The sequence below is a fragment of the Calidris pugnax genome, unplaced genomic scaffold (assembly GCF_001431845.1).
Source record: "Calidris pugnax isolate Ruff unplaced genomic scaffold, ASM143184v1 scaffold211, whole genome shotgun sequence".
Taxonomy (NCBI): domain Eukaryota; kingdom Metazoa; phylum Chordata; class Aves; order Charadriiformes; family Scolopacidae; genus Calidris; species Calidris pugnax.
In genome coordinates this window covers 3,187,908-3,213,504 of record NW_015091083.1, presented here as the reverse complement: position 1 = coordinate 3,213,504, position 25,597 = coordinate 3,187,908, and the positions used below count along the sequence as shown (strand labels likewise).

Below are 25,597 nucleotides of genomic sequence, written 5' to 3'. Positions count from 1 at the left end.
TTAACATCAATTATTTATTTTAATACTTTATTAATTGAATGAGATCCTCATTATTTTGGCAGGATTTCTGTCAGGATGACAGGCTGTGATTGCTTAGCTCACCCTGCTTATTTTCTTTAAAATGTCATCACTTTCCTATCACTTCCCACCCAACGTGCAGAATGAACCTTCAGGGCTTAGGAGAAAAAGCACATTTGTTTTGCGCTGTGAAAATCACTTTCTCCATTCAGCTGATTTTGAGATCAGTGAAGACCAGCCAGGAATAAGCCAAACACGCCAAACAGGAGGCAAACACACTCTGAAGCACCTGAGAGTTCTGCTCTTTCTCAGAGGATAATTGTGAGGAGAAATGCATTAAGGATGTAGAAATGCCATGGTAATGAGTGCTATGTGAATGCATACTGAGAAAGGCATACAAGAGCACGCAACTAGGAACTTACTGGAAAAACAGTGAACATTTCTAAGGAAAACAAGTCTATCTAGCACTGCAATTATAAGGGGTAGAAATGGAAAAGAATTTTTTAAGCTGTATAAACCCACCAACCACTAAGAAACAGGCTGTGGTAACTTCCAGTGTGATTTCTCGTTCTTCTTTCTGAGCACCTGGTCTGGACCAGTGGGGAAGGGAATTGAGCCAAGTGGATTAGGGGTCACCTCCACATCAGCCATTCTTATTTTCTTGTCATTAATAAAGCCATATAGTCATATTCACTATTCAAACCCACATATATCTGTTTATTCTCTGTGTAAAAATACTGTGACAAACCATCAAGGAGCGCATGGTGCACAGGTATGTGACAAGCCTTGCTTTGTACCCTGCCTCTGCCATTTGTCAGTCTCATTTATTGTGCCAAGGAGCAACCCAGTCTCACCACCTCAAATGGAAGAATAAGAACTAGATAAGGGTACCCATACTCTCCACAGTTTGTACGTTCTCATCTAATTTTACATGGCACCCGCAGATGGATGTATTTCCTTTGATTTCACTGCAACCTTTTGTATTTGTCAGGAAAATACCAGGAGGGCAGAGAGACTGCCTGCTCCTTCATGCAAACGTTTTGTCATCTTTGAAATGCCTTCTGTTCTGCAATCTTAGAAAATAACAATATTGAAAAATTTCGGAGAATATTAAAAACATTAGCTTTATCACAACACAATAAATAGTTCCATCATGCACTGAAAACTGACTTCTGTGGCTCACATGGTAATAGAACAGAAGCTCAGTTTGCTGAGATAGGCTGGGAGTGAACACATTGTCAAAAGAAGAGCCAGGAAGCAATATTTCTTCAAATCACTTAATTTTTCAGTTTTATTTTTCTCTCCTGTAAGAAAAAAAAAGACCCAAACAAACACAACCCTCCAAACCCTCACAGTCAATGCAGGTACAATAAATGGAAGGCAATATTTTCTAGACAAATATGATCATAATGATAGCATGTGTTGAGGGCTGATGCTTGTAAGAAAGACAGGACCTCTTGTGTGGCACCAAATCCCTAACTGCCTATAAATTATCAAGCTTTTGGCTTTACTATGTATTTGCTTCTTCTAGATCTTTACTTAGTCTTTTTGTAAGGTGCTCCTGCAGATTTGTCTGAATGAATGTTTCCAATTCTTCTATAGATCATGCAGCTAGAAAAACAGTATTTTCTCAATAATTGTGTATTTCAGGGTTTTACCTAATGAATGTTAAACGTAAGAGTATGTGAATGTCTTTCCTAATCAAACACAGGAGGCACAGGAGATGTCATCTCACAATAAATGATGCAAGTGTGATGACGTTTTAACTTGTGCAGCGATTTGTAACGTGTACAACAAGAACTTCAGAATTTAGGATACATCGGATCAAATAATTAGACTCAAGAAAAAGCCTTTTCCTGTACTTAATTCTCTCCCCTACTTAACTGAAAACGTAGATTTAGACAGTGCCATTGACTGATTCATTATTGAACTTCATTTAGGGTGACCCAAATTCTCATGGAGTTTATGTGGCTGCATACACTGAGCTAAGGGCCTCTTTCGCCTCTGCAATGCACTGGTACCACTCATGGCATTGCCTGTTGCAACCATCCTTGGGAAAAGGAATATGGCCCTGAAGGAAAAGATTTGAACTAAACTTCACCCGTACTCCTGGTGCAAAATACTGCTTGTTTTGAGCGGTACATAGGCAAATCTAGCCCTAAATCAACTAGGAAAAATGTAATAATAATTGCTTATATTATCACGGGTTAACATTTCTTAATGTTGACATTTCTTAACTATTGGACCTACAATTCAAAGATAATGTAATGGGAAAGAAGCCTGTCAACTACAGTCCTCTAAAAGCAATTAATAAATGTAATAAAATTCCTGTCCTTTTAAAATAAATCCCCCTTCCTCACCTCAAGGTTACAGTGATAGCAGCTGCAATACTGATTGGTAGGCACTGCTGCAGCTCCCTGATAAACCTCCCCTAATGGGGTTTGAAAGCCTACCATTATCAGCGTAACATCTCTCTCAAACTAAATCTGATGCAGCAGGAGATGGCAAATGCAGGGGGAGGAGAGTTTTCCCATGGGGAGCAGAGCTGAGCCTTTCTCCTTTGGACTAAGCAGCAGGTTGTGGACAACACTGACACAGAGAACTTGGTCATCTGGGAGCCATGGCAAGAAACATCTAGTTCCAAACCAGTTGATTGCTTGGAAAAAAAAAAAAGGGTCTTAAATGTGAAATATCCTGTGGCCCTGGCATAGTGCTACTGCATGGGTGATTGAAGTATATCTGATTATACACTGCTTATTTGGGAGAACTCATGTATTTTTCCACTCTCTTTTTACAGCTCCCAAGTCTACTTTTTGTCCCACTGAAGAGACCTGGTGGCCAGGCCTGGTTATTATCATCGCAGTATGCTGTGCCACACTAGTGTTCCTCTTCGTAGTTGTCATCATTTGCTACAAAGCCATAAAAAGGTAAGACTCCAGATGCTTTTACTGTGCTTGGGGCAATGCAACCCCAACAAAGGTTGACCTAAGACTTGTCTGACACCTTGTTTTGTTGAAAGGCATCCTAAAGGCAAAATGCATCCTGTAGTCAATGTGTGTTTTCGTTGGAAAGTCACTGTATGTACTGTATCCTGCCTGTGTAAAGGGTGAAGTTCAATGCACAGTCATGGGCATGAGGAGGAGAACAGCTAGAACTGGGACAGGGCCACAATGTTCAGATTAACATGAACTCCCCAAAGTCAAATTGCTGCAGGTTGCTGGGGAATGTTGACAGCTTTGGCTTGGCCAAGTATAGAGGTAGGAAACACCGTCCCATCCAGTTCTGATAGTACTCAAAATCTGCATGTGGGATGTGAGATTTTTGACCCAGGCCCATCACTAATTGTAGCATTTCAGATTGATGCAAGCTCTTTTAACCCAAACGCTAGGGTAATATGTGTAGTTTTTCATTTGGAGACTCTACCCCTAATTTATTCTTGCTTCAAAATTATCACTACAGAATCCACTTCAAAGCCTATTATCTCTTCGAATTTAAAAGCCTATATCACAAAGGTGGAGCATTGCACATGCTTTTTGGCTGTCTGAAAAATTTATGGGGGATTTGAAGGATACTATATCTAAGAGCATCAAAAAGGGAGAATTCAAAAAAGACAGAAGTCTGTATCTAATTTCTAATTAAATTTACATAAGTATCTCTGCTGTTCTAGTTTAACTAAAATGAATGCTTATTAGTTTTGAGGATTTGGAAGGCTTTCACTCTAGCTACTGAACTTCTTAAAAATCATCTACAGAGGACTGAAATTGGAGTCAAATTCCATTGGTAACACAGTGCAAAATTTCTTAGTTGTAGTTCATAATTGCTAATACAGCTATTGTATTTGTCTGCCTAGTGCCAAATTGTGAATGATTTCTGGCAAGGCTGCAAAATACACCTACAGAAGCAGTAACTCTCCAGGGCAACTTGTTCCTAGCGAAGAATTGCTCTTCAAATCTGCTCTGATGCTGGTAGATGGGAGGTACAGAAAAGAAATTTAAGCAGACAAATTTAGAGCTGCCTTGAAAGGGCTGTGGGAATTCATATAACAAAGTCTTATGCTTCATGGCGGTGAAGAATAATACAGATACTTGATGAAGACATCCATTATTTGTCAACAGTGTGAATATCAACATACAAGTCAGCCACTTGAGCAGGCATTAGGCTCAGAGAAAGGTGAAATTCCTCTTAGATCTTCTTATTGTTGACATTCACAATGCTGACAAATGCTAAGCTGAAAACTGCTCAGATGTGGGATGGACAGCTACAAAGGAAAATCTTATTAATTATATTTTCCAGAGTAACTAGAGCATTTCTTTTCATCAATGAGTCCTTCCAAAAACAGCTTTGTTAAAAGGATGCCCTAAAGTGCCTGGCAGCTTTCCTCAGTAGTTTAGGTTCCTTGATCCACTGTAAAAGATATGTATTGATAAATGCTGGGAAATAAGATAAGATGCTTCACAAGAGAAGCATCCCTGCCTTTGACACAGAGTATTATCCCATATTGTTGAGCTGAATTGGCTTTAGCTAGTGTGAGAAATCCTCCAGTCTATTTTTTGCTGGGAAGTGGGGGTGGCTAGAGAAAGAATGAGGGGATTAATTTGGGTGACGCTGAAGCTGAGAGTTCCTTCAGTGTGTTCCTGGCTTCTGCCTTCTCCATAACCGTGCCCTGCCCCATCCTCTCTCACACCCCAATCCCACCAGCTCTCCTCTGCAGTCCTCCTCCCAGTCCCTCCTGTGTATCTCTAGGAACTGGGACCTCTGTCATTGCAGCATCTCTGACAAATCTGTCTCCCACCTCCAGAGCAGCGTGTTGTCTCTTACGTACAACATACCTGTCCCCTTTAGATGTGAACACCACCCACTCATTCTCCAGCCACATCTGGGAGGGGTTGTAACCTTGATATGACACCACCCTCTTCATTTAAGGAGAGGCACATGCTGACTGCTTTGATGTAGAAATCAGAATCCAGCCTGAAGATGCTACCTTTGCCTGCCCCAACTCTTTCTTAGCTCTGGGTGAGGGTAGCATTGTGGCCCACCACTGAACAGCATCCTTTCCTTCTTGCACCATGTCAGGCATGTCTGCAGGTTTCAGACGTGTCCCAGCCTGGATTCCGTGCTGTCATATAGCTAGTCACTGCAGGAGGGGACCAGGGGAATGGCAAAGTATGCTGAGGATGGGACTGTTTATAGTGCCCATCACAAACTGACCTTCAAAACTCTCTCCTGCTCAGTGTCCTCTCTCTGAAAGTATTTTCCTACATCTCAGCAGCATCACTGAGATTCTTCACCTACTGTCTGATGAGTAGTATAAATAGGAAAGATGCAACAACTATGAACCAAACATACCCTCTATAAAAGCTTGCATGAGACTGTCACCCTCCAGCATTTTTAAACAGGCGGTTTTTTTACCACTTCTTGGGGGAGCGGGGGAAGGAGATCCATGTCTTCACATTTGCAAGCCCTCATTTTGATGAGAGCCTGGGGTGTGACTAAAACTGTAAGTGCCAGTAAGCATGAAAGCTAGCTTGGCAGCAGCAGATGGCTCATATCTCCTTTTTGGTACAACAGGAACAACATGTAAAAATTCTCACCAGCCTGTCAGCTAAAAAAGATAAATAAAAATAACCATTAAATAAATAAAAAGAAAAATACCAAGAACATACCAAACGTGATTTCAGATCAGGTAATAGTACTCATTTTACCCATGGACAGATGTATCCTATGCATTCATCTATCTATATTCTATGTATACTATCTATAGTAGATCCTATGTACCTCCTATAGTAGACATATATAGTATATATCTCCCAGGGACAAATCCATAGTATTACAGGAGAGTATTGCAAAAGCCTAACTGGAATAATTTGTTTTTCTGCTTGTTAGTCTTCCAAATAAAATGGGGTTTACAGCCTGACAACCAATGCTATCTCTATCCTATTTAGCCTAAAGCATACAGTTCAGCTTAATTAGCAGTATAAGCACTGAAGAAATGCTGAAGAGTGAAATAACAGCAGTGATTTGGCTGTAGGGTGTAGCAAGAGTTAAATGTTTTCGTAGGAAAGCGCGGGCAGAGATTTACTTGCAGAGAGCTTGGATGTCTTGTATTAATCCCTCACTTTCATAAGAATCAAATTTGAAGTAGAAAGAAAAAGAAAAATCCTATTGCACTTAAGTTAAAATCTCATTTACTGGTTTCAAAGGGCCAGACCCAATCAAACTCTCTCATGTCTGCTTTTCTGTAGCAGGAAGAGAGGGAGCGACTATCCTCAATGTATCATAACTAAACTGTCTTTTTAGTCAATCTGTATAAAAACTGTCTCTCCTGGAGTGGTTTGTCTTCCCTTGTAAAAGCTAAAATTTTAGCATATCACCAGTTTCAGCCACTGAGGCTTTTTGTGCAGAGCCTAGCGGATTGCTGATTCTTTGTATAAAATAACTCCCAGAACCAAGCCAGCATGTTGCTATCTCCATCTTTTCATCTCCCCTGGAAATACTCAGGTTCTCTCAATATGAAATGGTCATAAGAAATGCTGAAATCCATTCCAGTGGATTGATTTGACCTCTCTGGTCCGTGGGGGAACTAATGCCAACATCTGTCAATCAGCTTTAAAAGTCAGAGCACTGTCAGACAGGTTAAATTCTTGGCAGGATATGTATGGGGTGATTCTTTGAAGGCTATTAAAGCAGCCTCTAAAGATCCTACACGTGCTGCTGGTGTCTGCCGCATTGGGCACAGCCTGACTAGCACACCAGGTACAGATGGGTGCCACTGCACAGACCAAGCACCAGAGGAGATCACACATGATACTGTGTTTTGTTGCAGCCTGGTGATAGCACCCTCAGTTTGGCAGCGGGGGAACAGCTATTTTCTCTGGTTTTTGTGACAGAGGGACATCTCCTCTTTTAAAAATTGTGAATTTTCCATTACGAAACTTTTGTGTGGCACATTAGAAAAATGTTAAGGATTGGCACTTAGGGCCAACAGCAGTCACAGCCTGTGACGTTTGCAGATTTCTCAGACAGGATTAATCAGGGGCTGGCCAGGGCTCAGATCCATTATAAGCAGTGAGACTTTTCTGCTCATTCCATGGATAAGGAAAGTGATCTCCCAACCAGTGATTCCTGTAACACATAGCAAGAGCAGATGATTGCCTGCTTCAACATCTGGAATACCTTCATGTATTTTTCTAGCATTTCTTCGTTTGTAAAAACCTGCTGTTCTTTCTCTTTCCCTGGAAGACTGTCACCAAGAAGTAAAAGCAGGAAGTCCAAGGACAATTCATAAACTAGCACAGGCTGGAAGAAGCTGGCTAATTTCAGTATTAAGTGGTTTGTACACTGGACTTGGGCAAGTGTGCTGTAAATGCCAGCAGCTCTAACAAATCTTCGTCTGGTGTAAATCGGTGTGGATAGAAAAACAATCAGTGGAGCTCAATTCATTTTAATCAGCTCTGGAGCTGGCTGTCTCTTAAGCTTTTTTTTTTTAACATCTCCAAGCACCTGAATAATAGTAGGACAGTTAGACTGGAGGGCAGTGGGAAGTAAACACATTAAAGAGGATTAACGGGAGTTGTTTGGTGAATAAGCAACTGAGATGGGGGAGAGAGGGACCTGCAGTATGTAATCCTATTTCCGCAGCTCACTGGTGTGTCAGTGTCTGTGAGTGGAGTAAGATATTTACATAAAAGGGAAAAATAAATCCCTGACTCCCTGTATAAAATTAAGATACTGGAGCCATCTATCAAACCTTAATGGGGAAAGCGAAGCTGAGCATCCTGGTGTCTGTGCCAGCTGATGTGCCAGCTATGGAACCTGGCAGGAGGTGTTTCATACGGTTTTCCAGCATGTGAAAAACCCGTACTTAATATTTCCAGAACATCCACAGGGTTTGAGATGACCCATAAGCAGCCAGATGTGCCTAGGGATGTGACTCCTCGGCTCTGCTGCTTTTTAGGTAGGATGGTCTCAGATATACTGCTGGGTTTGCTGCCAAAAAGCCCTCTTGCTAAGTCAGCAGAGAAAGCAGGCTGGTGATAGCAAAGTTTTGCATGATGTACCTTTTACTCACTACTCTAACTTTGTCAAGCTGCAACAGTTTTTTATGGGTTCCATAGCTTGATATAAAGGTGCCTTAAGTGCCTATATATGCACTTCCTTAAATAAGCTCTGAGTTCACCTTCAAATAATAATTAAATGGAAGAAAACATTGTACTGAATTAAAATGACAGGTCATATTTAGACTGCCTTAAAATTCATTGCTCAGGTTATTTTCTAGGGTACTCAGTGTATGATTTGTGGACCCTGTATACTGCAAGGTGGGAGCAAAGTTCAGGAAGCTGGTTTTGTTTAACAAAATGAGACAGGGACTTGAGAGGGGAAAGCACTGAAGCTTGTTTAAAAAGGGTAAAAAGTGGGATTTGAGGCTGTAGGGAGCTGTTATGTATGGAAGAGAGTGTCCCATGGTGCAGGGGTGTATGCCCCACACCTCTCCCCCAGCCCATTTCGCACCACTCACTCCCCCAAAGAGGAAGGACTGTGTGGTCCTCCACATGGCCATCTCCTATGAGAAGCACCAAGACTGAGCACAATCTAGTCCCAGAACATTATTAATTGCAACAAAACAATGCTTTTCAGTGTGGGGAGAGAAGACAGAGGAGTGTCCTAAAATTCTTTAATCTCTTTGAAGTGGATATTCACGGGATGGCTGATGACAGACAGGTCAAGGTGATTTGAGATTGGTAATATCTTCTATTCTCCCTGACATATTAGAAGGATTCATACTGAAATGGTGCCTTAGCTTTTCCTTGCCCCAGCTGAGAGCAGATGTTGATAAAGGAGGGCTCAGGGGTGCTTGTCCACATCAGCTGCTTTCGGGGGCCCCGTCTGCTCTGAAGGGAGGTCACATCACACCCTGCCTTGCCTTGCTGTGCTGTTTGCTGCCATGCAGCCATACTGCCCATGGGGCAAAGAGTGCAGACAGGGTTTCCCTTCGCTGAGCTGCAGTGCTCCTCAGGCACACATCAGCCTCTTGCAGCCACCCTCAAGACCCTTTGCAGCTGTGCTGCCACCACTTGTGTGGCCACACAGTCTGATTTCTCTGTCCTTCCTCCCCTGTACCCCCTGTACTTACTGCTAAATATTTATCTTGCTCCAGGGTTGCTAAGCAGCACACAGCTCCCCGCTCGGGAGAGCCTTGCTGGGAAGACGAGATGCACAGGAGGTCAGCGTGGGCAGAGAGTGGGGTGGGAGAAAATGGTATCTGCCGGGGTGGTCCTGCTCCGCTGCACGCTTACCTCGCTCCATCTCCAGTGTCCCCTCTGGTGGCAGGCACATGGCCAACCCCTCCAGTATGGCTGGGCTGGAGAATGATGCTCTTGGTTTGTCCAGCTCAGAGAGTTGTTGACTAAATCATAGAATCAGAATAGTTTGGGTTGGAAGGAACCTTTAAAGGTCATCTAGTCCAATCCCCCTGCAATAAGCAGGGACATCTTCAACTACATCATGTTGTGCAGAGTCCCATCCAAACTGCTTCACTGATTCACAGATTCAACAGAGTTGGAAGGGACCTCTAGAGATCATCTAGTCCAACTCCCCTGCCAAAGCAGGGTTGCCCAGAGCACATCACTCAGGACTGCATCAAGGCAGGTCTTGAAAATCCCCAGAAAAGGGGACTCCACAACCTCTTTCAGCAGCCTGTTCCAGGGCTCTGTCACCCTCACCGTAAAGAAGTTCTTCCTCATATTTGAGTGGAACTTCCTGTGTTCCACCTTGTGCCCATTGCCCCTCGTCCTGTCACTGGAAATCACTGAAAAGAGTCAGCTCCATCATCCTTCAACCCAACCTTTAGGAACTTGTAAACATAGATGAGGTCTCCCCTCAGCCTTTTCATCTCCAGTCTAAAGAGCCCCAGCTCTTTGAGCCTTTCCTTGTAGGGGGGGTGCTCTAATCCATTAATCATCTTAGTTGCCCTAAGTTGGACTCTTTCCAAAGAGATCTCAAATGTTTCCAGGGATGGGGCCTATACCACCTCTCTGGGAACCTGGGCCAGTGTTTCATCACCCTCAGTGAAAAAATTTCTTCCTTATATCTAGTCTAAATCTAGTCTTTTAGTTTAAAGCCCTTGCCCTATCGCAAAAGGCCCTGCTAAAAAGTTTATCCCCATCTTTGCTCTAGGCCCCCTTTCAGTAGGTGATGAAGTAGAGCACTAGCAGGGGTCTGATGTAATGAGTCTAATCCCAGCTGTGTTCAAGGCAGAGTGGGAAAATAGGGTGGAGAAATGCTGCCTTTGGTGTCTGCTTTCTGAGGCAGTAGCATGAAACCTTATGAAAGGTGTTAAAACCCCCAGGCAACAGGAAATGCAGGTTAACCTGGCTCTTCCCTGCAGTTGCTCTGAGCCCTGGGGAGCCAGTGGCAGAGAATGCCTGAAATCAGATCCTTTCTCAGAAGTTGCCCCCAGTTACAGTTGTCTAAACACACCTAGCTCTCAAACTGCACCAAACCAAATCTTTGTGTAGCCATCAAGGTGTGCAGGACTTGCTGGTTGCTCCGCATCTGTATGGACTTGTCCAGTAGCAGTCCTGGAGCATGGGAAGGCTGGGACCACCCTGTGCAGTCAATTTACAGTGGGTTTGCATTTTTCCTGCAAAGAAAAGAGTCTGGACACTCTTCTTTGTGAGTGGAGAAATTCAGAAGCAGCTGCTTGGAACTCAGTGCTCTTACTCTAGTGGTGGCAGAGACAGATTGCCTCAAATGCAAAGTCATCTAGATAGTTGCAAAGGTCAGTTCATTTTACAAGTTTTAGTTTGCTTTTCAGGTCCTTGCATTATTTCTCTTGCAGACATTCTTCTATTAAAGACATTTCTATAATGAAAAATCTGCAGAGAATTTTGGTTCATCTGCACAGAAATTAACCATTACTATTTAAACAATTTTGTGAAATTCTATCTAAATAATTCTGTGAAATAACAGTAGCCTTGTTCTGTGTGGATCAAGTCCATCATTCAGGTTTGTGCTTATGTTTGCAAGGAATCAAACAGCAAGGTAGTTACTTACATTCAGCAAAAATCTGGCCATAAAGTAACAGAGAAGATCAACTTTGTTTTGGAGATGAAAAAGTCCAGTGCCTAAAATGGCAATATCTACAGTTGCTTGGCTGGCGAGAGACATACTGTCCTTCAGAGACGGTGAGAGAGCCCTCCCTCATCTCCTCTCTCTCCCCCTTGTTATTCTAACCCCATGTTTTTCCTTTGCTGATGGCCACCCTGACCCAGAGCACAGGCCACCAACAGCCAGCCAGTCTGCAGTCACGGCAGGGGATTCCTGCACCTTTCCCTCTTCCATTTCCCCCTCCAATATAGGTGTATTTTTGTAAGGACATATATATTGACAATCCCAGGCTGTTTCTGCGTTTCCTGGCAGACTGTGATGCACCATGAGCCAAGCTCCTTGAACATTCCTTAGCTGTTTACACTTCTCTGGGAGGACAGGCCTTTGAGGAGCAGGATTGGGCCCAGCGCATCCCCAAAGGACACTGCCAGCACATAGCATGCTGCCAGGCATGGCCGTGGCCACGGCCACCCTCCAGACATGGTTTTGCTTTGTTCAAAGCAGGTGCCTTAATTGCACACATTTAATATCTTTTCTTTTTTATATTTAGTGGCTTTTTGCCAGGCTGGAAGGCTGGCAACATGAGCTCATTTTTTTACATTAGGCCCATTCATTTTTTTCTTTTTGTCATCAAAACATATCGACAATGTATTCTGCACTGAGACCACCCGATGGATAACGTCAGCTATAATATCCCTTCAGTCAATAAAACCTTTTAAAGATCATTATAGGGAATGCAAAGAATGGGTTGTAATGTGAGGGGTCACTGAAAGTACTTTTATCAATTATGTCAGTTAATAGTCCTGTATCCTAGTAATATACCTGCTTTTCTTCCTTAAGATTGGTTTTGTGCAGGAGCATAGTTCTGAAGTTATCTTAATTGAAGACCTAGTATGAAATGTGATTGCATCACCTTAGTCTCCCAGGGACAGATCTTCCTTTGTAACATCAGAACAAATCCTCCTCAAGTCCACCAAAGTCTGTGGAATTACTCTGACTTTGCACTGCTGAAAATAAATGAAGGCTAAACTCCACTTCTTAAATTACACGCGTGGCTCAGCAATCTATTTCAATTACTTGCAATCTGAACGGGCCGAATCCTCACTTCAGATATACCCAGAGTGCCTGCAGCAGACTGGGACAGGGGCACTTCTGCAGAAAGAGATCTGCCCACCACATTTTGCACCTGAGCACACCAGCTCAGGGAACCTCTAAGTGCTGATGAATGGCTGCAGAGCAGCTCCTTATGGATTTTTTTTTTTTTTTCCCTGAGAGAAGCACTCAGCAAAGGGTAGATCTTTCGATCTGTGCATAGCAAGTGGGATTTGATTGTCACAGGGGAATGTGAACCACCCCAAAACAGAACTCGCCCACATGCCTGCAGAGCTCGCTTAAATATACTACAGAAACTGGTCAGCTAAAAATGGCTGTGAGGGAGAGCTGAAATAGCTGTAAATTGCAGGCTGGAAAATGCTCATGTGAACAGCCAGAAAAGAAGAAATTCTCCTTAGGAGATGATATCTTGGGGCTAGATCAAAGCTTATTGATGCAACATGACTTGTGGTTCTGTGAAAGAGACTTTTCCATTTTGCATAACGGTCCTACCACTTGCACTTATACAGATCTTCTCCCCTTCCCCACATACAAAAGAGAGACAGGATGCTTACTTTCTCCAGTGAATCTTATTTATCAGCTGACCATTAGCTTTGTTTGGCCAAGACTGAAGTACTCAAAGGTCTCTAGGGAAAGAATGGCCTTTTCTGATTTTAAAAGACACATCTGTTTTTTCCACAAGGAGCAAAAGGGCAATGCAGCTTGAGAAAGGAGACCTCCATCAAATGTCCAAAACTGGAAGTAACCCAATTATACACTGTCCTTCCAAACAGTGCAGGCAATATCATCCAGGTTACCTACCAGGTTACCTATCCAGGTTACCTTCCAAACCTTTCTGGTTTGGAAGAGTAGGTCAGAAACATCACTTGTTGGGATAGTAAGTAATAAACACCAGGGCAAAAGAGTTTGTTTGTTTTAGATGCTGGACTATCTAACTTGTATGACTGGAGATGGAAATACAGGGAATAGATGTAAAAGCCTTGGGAAATTGAGAGTATTCAACATTGGTCCCTGACAAATATTGAGCTGTAGTGAGCGCGTTGCTGAAAGTTTTCCAAATGGAGCTGGTTTTTATTATATTTTTTATTATATTTTTTTATTTATTTTATATTTATATATTTTATTATATTTTTTATTATAACTGAAACATTTGCTTTATACATGGGAGGTAGTTGAGCCAGTAACCTCTTCCTACGAGTAATGAATAGTATGCTGCTTGTTTTCTGGACAGAGAGATGTTGTATGTATGGCTGTTAACTAATTTAATAGAGAAAAACTAAGGTTTCAGAGAATTTTCACCATTAGGGTTTCTTCTTTGATTCCTGTCTTTACATTGTCAAATAAAAATAATCAGATTCAATTTTTCTGGTTCCTCTGAGACAGTCAAATTGGCAAGTCAGAATGTGACTCTTTCCATGGCTCTGAAAACTACCTTCAGAGAAGTGTCATTCTTTAACTGGAGGCCCATGTGTCTGGGCCATAGCACCAGGCTGGCCAGCCCAGGTTAGCCATTAGGCAAGGCTTGTGGGGTGTGTGGCAGCACAAAAATTTGATGACTATGTCCCAGAAAGCAACTATTGTCAGTGCACTGAGCCCTCTAGCAGGGGCCTTGATCACAAACCGGTCTTAGAAAGTAAGTTCGCTTCTCCCACCAGTTACTATCATGGGAACTGATTCACCTCTGATGGCTGATGTCCAGCATGAATCCAACAGCTGTTTGATGAACACCCACACCACTGAGATGTAAACAGCCTCCATTCACGTTCTCTATGTTCATATAAACATTTGGGTTACTGGGAGAGATGATCCCGTAGTTGAATAATATTACAAAATGTATTCTTCCTTTTCTGCATCTGCTAAATAAGAGTGTTTTTTGAAGTGTGACTGTAGCCCACACATCATCTTGTCTGGGCTTCCAGCAGCGAAGTCTAGCCAAGAGCTCTAAACATAGCTACCATAGGTACTGCTAGCATCATAGACCAGGAGATGAAGCTGAGTGAAAATACACTTACGACGTATTTACCCTGTTTCTTGGACACCTTTTGTAACCCAGGAAGATGCTGCTGTGGGTGGATCTGTACAGGTATATAGGTTGCCTGGATATTTCTGCTGTGCACTGGGAGCACATCAGGATAGAAGAGTCCAATTAAGCAAATGGGTGCATCGTATGAGACCCAATTTTATTGAAAATCATTAATTTTTATGTGTTGATAGCTAATGAAATATTCATTGGTATGGAGAAGAGCTTTGAAGTCCTTGCACATATAAGCAATACATCTTCAGCTCTCAGATTTGCCTCTTCCCTTCTGCTGCTTTGCCCCGGGGACCGGCAGGCACACATGTGACCCAGCACATGCCACCACCAGTGCAGGAGGAGTGGGCGAGCCCTGGTGATGCTCACCAACAGAGCATCTTTCCCCATAGCAAAACCCTGTGCTGTGACATGAAGAAGTGGGTCTGCCCACAGAGCTTTGTTGATGGTGGAGACCACTGCTCAGGAAAGAGTGGAGTTGAACTGTGGTCTTCTGAGCACTGTCTTATGAAACCAGGTTTTATTCTTAACTCTCATCCCTTCCAAGCACAAAGCATCTTGAAGAGTATGAGCATATGGATTGTGTGGTGTCTTTTAAACTCTGTTTTAGTTTACTCTTCTTGACAAGACTTCTATTCCCATTTCTAGGTGACTCTCCTCAAAGCTTCAGTAAGCCTATAAGTAACAAGGAACAATAAAGTCCTGATTAAATGAATAGTCTGCTAGGCTTTTGCCTGATTTTGTCTGAAAAGTCATGTATAGAGATTTTTCTTAAGAGTGTCCAAGTGAGACACAAGGTGAAACCTTCCCCTAGTACTCTACCGCACAACTGCCTTACAGTTCGCAGATCTATGTCAAATTTACACCAGCAGCCAAAGCTGGCAGGGAGGGTTTTGTCAAATATATCAACTGATTTTAGTGCCCTTGTGATCAAGGGCCAAAACCTGTGCCTCCTCTAAGAAATTTTCTAAAGACAACTTAGAAATTATGTTTGAATGTGCATCGTTACGTTGACCTTTACACAGGGCTCTGCAGAGAACTGGTACAAGCCAATATGAATTTCTTTGACAAATAAGATTTATAAAGTGAACAGAACCTCATCTGAAATTGAAGCTTGATGTGTAAAATACATTGCTGAATGGTTGTTTGATGCTTTCTTGATTTTAGGACTCATTCAAATTAATGCATGCATGGTGGAGAGGTCATTATGGACTGTGACGCATCATTTTGGGCATGTACTAAGCTGTACAGAGTTGCATGTACCTTTAATTCGCAGATGTTTGGCATGAAGAGTGCACCAATTTGTTTGCTAAACATCAAAGCACAATGTGTAGCAAATCATACTGTAAAGCAACACAAACCACTTGCTAGTGAACAGCTTGTTTCGCCTGCCACCAAGTGAGTATGTCAGATACGAATAGTTCCCTCCTCATTCTCTCACTAATCTGAAACATCCCTTTTACCAGTGAGGAGCAACCCTGGAATGGAAATGCATAAATACAGGGCCACAGCACTGAAAGGGAACCTGGAGTATTACATATGGGAAGATCATGCAAAACCTAGCATATTGGGCAAAAAACAGGAAAAAAAGGGTTCTCCTTGGTGTGTAAGATGAAAACTTGTATGCTTGGATCTCAATAGTCAATGAAATTTGAGGTTAAAAAAAAAGCTTGTGACACACAGCGTCAGTGACACAAAAAGAGCTACTGCCCTAATGCAAAAGGGCAGTTTAAAAATTGCAACAGGCGAAAATGACTTTGCATATCTAAATACACAGGTCAATTTTAATCACTGTGACAAATGCATACAAGTCTGCCAAGCCAGTGATTGAAATGGTGTAACTGAGGCAAGTTTGACCTTAAATCCATGTCTGACATGCATGTGGGAAAAAATCAAGTGAAGGAGTTAAAGAGAGCAGTCTCCAAGCCTGAATTTTTTTGTCTGCCAATAAAAAAATAAATAAATGCCTCAAATAGCCTTTTCATTGGGACCCAAGAAAGTAGTTGCTCTGCTTTGCTGGCACTAACCCTGAGCAGTTCATAAGGCAGAAGCAGAACCCTGATAAAATCTCCATTACACTATTTGCAGGCTCTGAAAAAATGCACTTTCAATGTGTGCTAGTGCCAGCGGTGTAATATCACCAGCAGCCTGGGGAGGGGAAAGAGCAAAGGGCTCCTCTCAGGAAGAGAAACTGAAGTGAAAAAAGCAGGAGGACGTTGTAGAGAGGTTGGTGCTGTTCCCTTCTCACAGGTAATTAGCGATAGAACAAGAGGGAATGGCTTCAAGCTGCAACAGCGTAGGTTTAGACTAGACATTAGGAAACAATTCTTCACAGAAAGAGTGGTCAGACACTGGAATAGGCTGCCCAGGGAGGTAGTTAAGTCATCATCCCTGAATGTGTTTGAGTCATTTAGATGCAGTGCTGGGGCACATGGTGTAGGGGAGAACTTTGTAGAGTAGGGTTGATGGTTGGACGCGATGATCCCAAGGGTCTTTTCCAACCTGAACAATTCTATGATTCTATGATACAAACAGCCACAGCATGTTAATGGCTGAAAAAGGGTTCAATAAAACTCTTAGTCTCCCCTTCCTTTCCATTTCCATTCTCTAACAGCTGGAATCACAGCCAATACTAACAAGCCCTAACTCATACCACCTAAAGAGCAGCCTAAGATATCACAATCAGAAGTATTTGAGATTACAAGCAAAACAAATTTATCTTCCTGTAATCATTCTCCATAAATCTTTCACTAATACTCTGATGAAGACAAATGTCATTAACTATTTTTTTTAATTAACTGTTGCTTGTTTTGTTAAACAACGTCAAGAACAATAGCACAGACTGTTGTATTGCTCTTGTTTATCTGGTCCTCTTTTTGCCCTTAGAAACACCTTGAACTCAAGGCACTAATGTCTGAAATATCCCTGTGGAAAGCACAAAGCCTTTTCCTCCTACTGTGTGTACAGTTTTAGCTTTAAATAAAGGAAAGGTTACATCACTTTTGAGGAGAGAAGTTTTGGGAGAAACATTTACATGATGTTGTACATACATGGTCCATTATGGGGACTTTGGCTCAGATCTCCCTTTTCTGAGTCACTTTAAAATCCCAAAGAAGGTGATTTTTCTCCATGATGTGCAGATGCATGTTAGACTTCTGCACCTGCTGAGCACTGAGCATTTCCTGAATTGTCTCACAATTAATATTGGTGGTCCTGGCCTGTGGTACCAAATGGTGGCAGTGGCCACCAAACAAAATGAAAGGAGTGGTGGGTGCTGGGGGACTGGTAGAACACAGCAGGCACCATGTTTCAGTCACTAGCTCAGCCACCTAGAACCTGAACATGTGTGTTAGTAAACTAGCCTTCCTTCCCAGACAATGCAAAGAAATGCTAATGCCTCAGGCACAAAGTATCTGACTTATTTTGGGTATCTGCTTTAAGCTGTTCTGAACTGTGTTGTAAAAGTACTTGTGGCTCTCTGTGAAGGTAGTCTCGGGTCATCACCACAGATGTACAAATCTACGCTGGTCAGATGACTCCTCTCCCAGTGACCAAACATGGTGGTTTTATGGTGACTGGTGAGTGAGCTGGGTCCTCAGTGGACAGGACTGGTCATCATCCCAGTTGCACTTTGAGGAGAAAGGACCAGGACTGCCTCAAAGCAGAGCCTGATCCAGCGCCCAAGCCTCCATTCCAGGGATGAAGGTGGTGCTGGAGGGCTCTCCTTCCAGCAGCCTGGATCTCAGGCAACATGCACACCTGTGTCTATACACAGGCTAGCACAGGGAGACCAACAGCCCATCAACAGGGCTTAGGACCAGATGCCCTCATCTTCCAGGTGGATCATGAGGATTGACAAAATTTAACTGCTGGTTTGACCTGTGTTCAGAAAGGGAAAATAGAGAGGAAAAGTTCAGTGTTATGATGCACCTTACATGTCCTTGCTTTCAACCTGTATTGACAAAGAAGATGTTTATCTCTGTCCTTTCTTCTCCCCCCACCCTGCCTATACATCACCGAACCTGGGATCACCCAAGGAAACCAATGAGAAAAGAAGAGAACGGAACCAGTCGGGCTGAATATGCAATGACCTCCTCCCAAAACAACAAAACAGTTGATAACAATGCGGTCGTATAATCCCCGAAACCTCACTGAGGCGCAGGAGGTGGTAAACTTTCAAAGCACACACACGGAGTATGCAAGGTGGGTGAAATAAGGCAACGAAAGGAGCTCTGTGGCCAAGGACCTCATTTCAGAAATAGCGCACGCATCAGTGATTCAGAAGAGAAAAGCAGGCTGCTCTTCAGGCTTGCTGCTTCTCCAGGGGAGGATAAACTCGCCCACCTGGGCTGCTCAGAGAAAAGGTCTCACAAAGGCATAAGCATTGCATGCTGCATCTCGTGAAAGCGATGTCACGATGCCTCCCGTTTCTTCTTCTTCCTCTCTCCCCCCTATTTTTCAGTTCGAATTGAGTGTCCGAAAAAAGCTCCTTAAATAGGATCTTTCGAGGAGAAGGTGATCTGCCAGAGTGGCAGCAGCTTATTATAAGTGGGTCTGAGGGTCATGGGTAGGAGGTGTCACCTACATCCTTCTCTAGCCTCTGCAGTTTTGTATGCTTAAACTTCATTCTTCTCATTCTCATTATTTCATTATTAAAAAGGGAAAAAGATTTCTGTTAAGCCATCAAGCAACCAAAAATTGCATGAACTTGCGACTTATCCCAGAAAACTCATTGCGGTCTGGTGACTATGCAATTTCCATGGCTGAAGACTTTTCAGACGAAAGAAATCAAAATGTAAGATTTTAGCAATTAGCATTGCTATTGAAAGAGAGATATTATTAAGAGGTGCTTTGAACATTATTACTTCATAATCAGCCTCCTTTTTTGCATCACACTTTATTTTTTTACCTTTAAAAAGTTCTTCCTTTGTGAAATTCTACATGTTTCTCTGTGTTTGCATCGCTCTGATTCCCCAGGGGAAACCCCACAGGAAAGATGTCCTTTATAATTTGGCGTGAGTATTGGGGCGGGATTGTGTTGAAAGGACTAGCAGCCCTTTGAAGTCCTCTTCATTCACTGATTGGTGTTGTTTCCTGAAAGTGTCCAGTCTCCTGAACCGACCCATCGAGGACATTGTAGGTCTGTCTTGGAGGACCACTTTTGAGAGTCTGGTAAGCTGGTTGTGCCCACGTCAACTCAGTCTCTGCCTCTCCTGAGCAGAGTCTGCCAATCGTGCCAAATTCAGCATAACAGCTTAGTGTTGTACTTTCCGTGGCGTGGATTGCAGACTACTTAAAGCAAAGCCGAATCCACCCAAATTCATTTCGTGTAGGATCTCAGGTTAGACTCAGTAAGTAACCCTTAGGATAAAGGTGATGAGACTAGCTGAGACGCTGGTCTTTCCCCACCTCCTGAAAACTTCCCCTCATGTCCCACCTCCACATGTATGTCTCCATTTACCTCTGTGCTGAAAGTAGTGATGCAGTGAAGGACAAATTTCCACCCTGGCTTCTTGTCTGGACATCAAGCTCCCATACCACTCAGTCTCTGCGTCTGTGAGTAACTCCCAGGCAATGACTCAGTCTTGCTCTGGGACGTGGCTGCACCTCGTCCATCACATCCCTTGGTACTGCAACACACTGATGCTTTCAGTTTTATATAAGGATGTGCCTGAACTGCAGAAATCAGACCTTGATTTTGAACGCATTCCTGTCTGTGGTTGGTCTATCGTTGGGATGATGGTAGAGGAAGATGGATGTTCTGCAGACCTTCCCTGAAAAAGCTCCAGGATGTTCAAATCAGCAGTTTCAGCTCAGGCCCATCTCTAGTTTTTTATTACCTATTGAACAATAGGGTGTATGTAAATATAAGTATCTTTTCAATGATAAAATTAAATGCTGCTATATACTGCTGTTGAGGAATTTATGGAGTTATTCATTTAGCTTCTTAGCCTGTCATCACTATGTAGAGGTTTAGCTACATAAAATTATTTTTTAAAGGCTAGACTTTCTTGAGAAGTGAATGCAATTACAAAAGTGAAAGGGAATAAGTAACCCTTTGCCTAGGAGTGTGGCCATTCCCTGCCATATTCATGTTGTGTGCTTGCACAAGACACAGTGATATGTTCTTAGATCCAAAGTGGGATTAAAATGACAGAATTTACACTTTGAGTCTAGTATCCCAAATGTTGATTGCCTAAAGCACTTAGCCCCTAAATACTATAATAAAAATATTGCAAGTATATTTCTAGAATATTTTTTAAGCTATAACATTTATTTTGGTGTAGTTACCTATGTTTGCCTTTCTTTTTTTACTCCAGCTGTTTCTGCCTAAATGTGGCGTAGTTTGAGACTGGTTGCATGTTTAGCTGAGAGTATAAAGTATGAATGCAGGTGAGTTTAGCATGATACAGGCTCAGGATTAGCACTTTCTCCTAAAGTTTGTTGATTTTGTTTCCTAATACAGCTTTAAGAGCATGTTCTGTAAGGCCAAAATCACAACATGGATTGTGTCATTATGTCAATGGATTGCTCATTGTGTCCACCAAAATGTGTCTGTTTCTGCAAGAAAAAGTCTAAAGAGATGATCACCAAACACGTCTGATTTTCAGTAATGTCAATGGTAAAATGTCTTTGCTAGAGAAGACCCTGGCGCTTGACATAACCCACAAGAAAACCCACCACAGGCATCCTGAGGTCTCCTCAGGAGAACATAAACATTAAAAACCTCATGGAGAGTGGGGAGGCAGGGCATTTCAAGGAGCAGCACATAAGGACTAGGATCTATTTTCAACTCTGCCACTGATCTGCTGTTTACTAGCAAGTAATTTTGCCTCTCTGTGCCTCAATTTACCCATCTGTATAATTAAGATAAAAATCCTTACCAGCTCTGTGGCAGTATTTTCAGAGATATAGGTGTATCCTATTTGTGTAGGCAGATTTACACTATCATTACATCTAACGTGCTGATATTAAATAAACGTATTTGGGCACATCATCGCCCTAATATTTCAGAAACAAACATTCCCCAGTGTATTTTTATAACCCGTTGGCCACTGTAGAGCAGCAGTGGACAGGCCGAGAGCTGCGCTTCTGCTTGTCCATAGTCTTTGCCCTCAGCACTTGCACAGCTGCACGGCAGGGAGAGAGAGGAAATCCTGCTCGGGATAGTTCTGCCATTAGATTCCTGCCTCTCTAAGTATAGTTGACTTCATTGTACCAAAATTTAAGGTGATCTTCAGAAAAGCTCTTGGAAAAGTAGGGTGGAAGCAGAAGTCTTCTCAGAAAGGGGGGGGGGGCAGAAAGGTGGTATGGTTGGGGAACAACTTCTGAAGTTTTCTGATGTGGTTTAAGGTTGTGTTCAACACTCTACAGACTACTTGCAAAACTTTTATAAAAAAGCCTTCTGTGCTTTCTTATTGTACTATAATTGAATAAAAAGGGAAAGGAATAGGCTTGATGGATAACAGCTTCACTAAGCAGTGACCCTGACTCTGGGGAACTGGCAATCCAAAATACAGCTTTACAAGTGTTTTGAGTTTATTTTTAGCCACCAAAATACCAGGCATAGAAAGGCCCTGCATAGCTCTGTTCAAAAAATAGCCAGATCCCAGGCAGATGCAAAGGTGGCCAACTTCTATGCAGAAAATAACTGCTCAGCTCTGACCACCACCAGACAGACCCAGAAAACTGCTGTGGTCAGTCTGAGGGAGAGCATCAATTCAAAATTTCTTCTTAAAGATCACCACTAGCAGACACAAGCAGAGAATGCACTTTAAGGGCCCGAGTTGCAAAGTGTTGAGTTTCCTCGCTCCTCAGCAACACTGGGAAGGTGGAGCTGGAGCCCCAGCCCTGCCACCCTTCCTGGCTCAGACCCAACACAGCACTGTGACCAGGAAAGCATCTCTGCCTTGGATAGATGCTGCAAAAACAGATGTGGAAGGAAAGACCAGAGTTCTACTAAGTATAAAATATAAATATATTGATATATATCTATACAGAGACCTAATTGTCCAGTCTTGCATGCCATATGGTCACAGCATGTGAAGCGAGTGTGGGCCTCCTGCTCCAGCCAGGTCATGACCATAGATGCTGCCAAGCAATGGAGAATCAGGCCTATGGTAGATATGTATTTACAATACTCCCTGCACCTGTACAAACAAAAATATATTATTTTAAACTGCAAAATAGTGTGTTTAAATCAATGCATGAATGTAAATATTCTAAGATCTGCCTTCTTGACTGTGTACCACATGTACAGATGAAAACGAATATTGTTTATAGGAAATCTGTATCAGTGGTTAAATGACTAAAGAGAAAAAAAATATCAGAATTAATGTTGTCATGTTTCTCAAACAAGCCATTAATATATATTTAGTATTTAAGGATATTGCTCAATAAGTATGTTCCGTACCAAAAACTGTGTTGCATATACAGATTGTGCAGTACCCTATTTTAAAAAGGCACCATAATTAATTTTTATTTTAAATAAAAATGTACTTGTAAAAAGTTTCCTGTGTCCTGTCGGTTATGTAGCTGAGAACAGAGTCTGCACATTGAAGAGAAACACTGAAGGAGGAATGGCTGTGATGCCTCTTCAGGTACTTCTCTCACTGCCCAGTTAACCATCCTTGCTTCAACACTTTCTGTTCTGGTTTTGGAGAAGCCTGTAGGCACTGCTCATGCCTGTGTCTGGCTGGGTTCTGGCTCTGTCTCATCTAACCCAGCAGTTCTGGTCCCAGATGTATGCACTGCTGGTGCTTCATAAATGAAGGAATTACACTCATACGTTCCTGCAGCCCTCCAAAGCTCAAGAAACCCCCTATCTTTATACCAGAGGTGCTGCATATTTCCCTAACAACATACTCTATTTTAGAGTGGTTTTTTTTTAATCTTTTGCATAATACCCCATACCTCTGTTTATTTGGATACAGGAGTTAACGTGCACCATTTTTTATTCTAACTTCTCATGTGGACTTCACTCTCCCTTTCTCACACAAGAACAAAAACAAATTATTGACTAGTCCTTCAGCAGATCAACAGTGATTTATAGTAGCTAAAGCCCTGTCCTTGGGCCAGGATTCACCCGTCACAGGTTTATGCATTTACCAAACAAGGGCAAAGAATACAATCTTTGTGATGTCCTCTGGGGCCAAGGGGCTATCACAGCCTGAACCCTCCTTCACAACAGGGCTCTTCCATCCCCAGCCTAAAGTCACTCCCCAGGGATCTTCAGGTGCCCAAGTCAGGTCTACTTGATTTGAGCCAGGGAGGGTGGGATTTTGTTTTAAATGTAGGGGCATTTTAGTTGCCTTTAAATCCCAGGACAGGATTCCCTCACAGTACAAACACTTGTCTGCCTGATTCCTACTGCTTAACAGTTTTCATCAATCCCTTGGGAATGATTTCATATCCCAGCCTAAAGAAGCCCTTAAATGGAACAGCGCAGTATTAATGCAAAATGATCAGGTGGCAGCTTAATGAATTACAGCAATAACCATTATGGCATATACTATGAGATCCAGCAGACTTAAATATCAGCCATGTTCTGCAAAAGAAAACTTCCACGTTAAAATCTCCCTGTGACCACTGAGAAAGAACGTGCCTCTGGAAGGCACTGGCCCCTGCTTCAGGCATCAAAGCTACCAGGTCAACATCCATACCTTCAGTCTGCAGCAGAGGAAGAAGGACATCATTTTGAAGAGGAGACTGCCACAGCAGGGAAGCAACTGCTGGGAAACCAGTCAGCAGAAGAAGGCAGGGTGGAGCCCTACTGAAATTCAGGTGAGATTATTCAAGTCCTAATGACAGTAATAATATCACTGCCATTTGGCTGAGCTTTATCCATGCTTTAATCATGCTGAGATGGTCACAGGAACCAATGCATGAGCATGTTAAAAAGTGACCCGAGTACCAATGCTCTTCAGCAAGCAAGGGAGTATTTAGTGCAAACCTGGTTGGACTAGGGCACAGCAGAAGAGCTCCTAACCTAAATCCCCAGGGTTATGTTTTGAGCATAGCTGAAAACATTGCTAAATAATATGAGACACAGCAACTTGCCATGCCAAAGAGCTTGATGTTGCCTGATGTGCTCTTCCTCCTGCCCCATCACTGGGAACCAGCCTTACGATACCAAGAGGGAAATTAGATTACCAGGTTTTAATATTATTTGGAGAGGGAGCAAGAGATTGGTAATGAGAGAGATGTAGTGTATTATGTGATTTTGGTAATACACAATCATTATCAAGTGTATTTCACTGGTTTCATCTGGACACGTGCATTGCCAAGGTCTACATCATTTTAATAGATGTCCAGTACAATTAGTTTCAAATTACAGCTTTCTCTGTTTCTGAAAGATGCTCTGATTTGGGCATGCTTGATTCATGCAGGTGTAATCTTTTCCCCAAAACCAATCAGAAGTTTTAAAAAATCCACAGCTGATGTTTTAGTATGTATTATTCTTCAGTTACTAAAGTGTTAACGTTCTTAATACGAATAGATATTTCTTTTCTACCAAAAATATTCCTTCAGAGCTGATCTTCCTTTTAATAAAGATTTTATCTAAGCCATTTCCTTAATGTTCTTTCATAACTATTACAGCTTTAACCATTTTTATGGCACAGAAACAATTGTCTAATTGCAAGCTAATAGAAGAGTTGCCCTTGAAAGTGGCCTGAATACAATAAGGTTTTTTTAGAATTCAGGAAAAAATACTGGGAATATTAATACCAAGATCCATGGCATGTTCTGAACTTGTTTTATTTTTGGTTCTAGTTAAAACAAAAGCACTCAATGCCACATTTAAACATTTCTCTTACTTTTCCTGTCTTGCACCGTGGCACAGTTTGGTATATCCAGTGAGAATTAGTAATTCTCCTGATTAGACTGAGCATCTGAGCAGTGCCTCGCCGTGCCGCTATCTCTGCCCAGCCTAGTGTGGGATCCATACTGTGCTGCAAATCCTGGCAGGGGCTTTTTACCTGACTGGCTAATGTATAGCACATGTGAGGTCTTGGCAGCCACACTGGGAGGCAGCAACACCTGGGAGAATTGCACAGCTCCTGAAGGGGACTTTCTGGGAAGAGAGAGGGATGGGGCAGCTGCTGGGTGCAGGATGCAGCACCAACACCACTTTTGTGCCCCCAGTACAGACAGTCACTGACCAATTCAAGGCATAGCAGCAAAACCACTAAGGATGAGGGTGGATGGTCAAACCTCCTTTATTGTATATTATAAAATGCAACAAAAATATTATACTCATGAAAGAAGTGTTATTGCACTGACCAGAGTTTCTGATCAGCCTCCGGTGCCACTGGGCAGGGGGCTGGA

General features: G+C 42.5%; 1 protein-coding gene across 1 annotated transcript in view; it reads left to right on the top strand.

The window, feature by feature from the left end:
• Window positions 1-22,777, top strand: part of PRIMA1 (proline rich membrane anchor 1) — a 47,700-nt gene extending 24,923 nt beyond the window's left edge. Inside the window, exons 3-4 of the mRNA XM_014957418.1 lie at window positions 2,816-2,945; window positions 18,307-22,777. Of these exons, the coding sequence (XP_014812904.1) occupies window positions 2,816-2,945; window positions 18,307-18,406 (230 nt within the window). The 3' untranslated portion in view covers window positions 18,407-22,777. The remainder of the gene's footprint in view (window positions 1-2,815; window positions 2,946-18,306) is intronic.
• The last annotated feature ends 2,820 nt before the right edge of the window (window positions 22,778-25,597 follow it).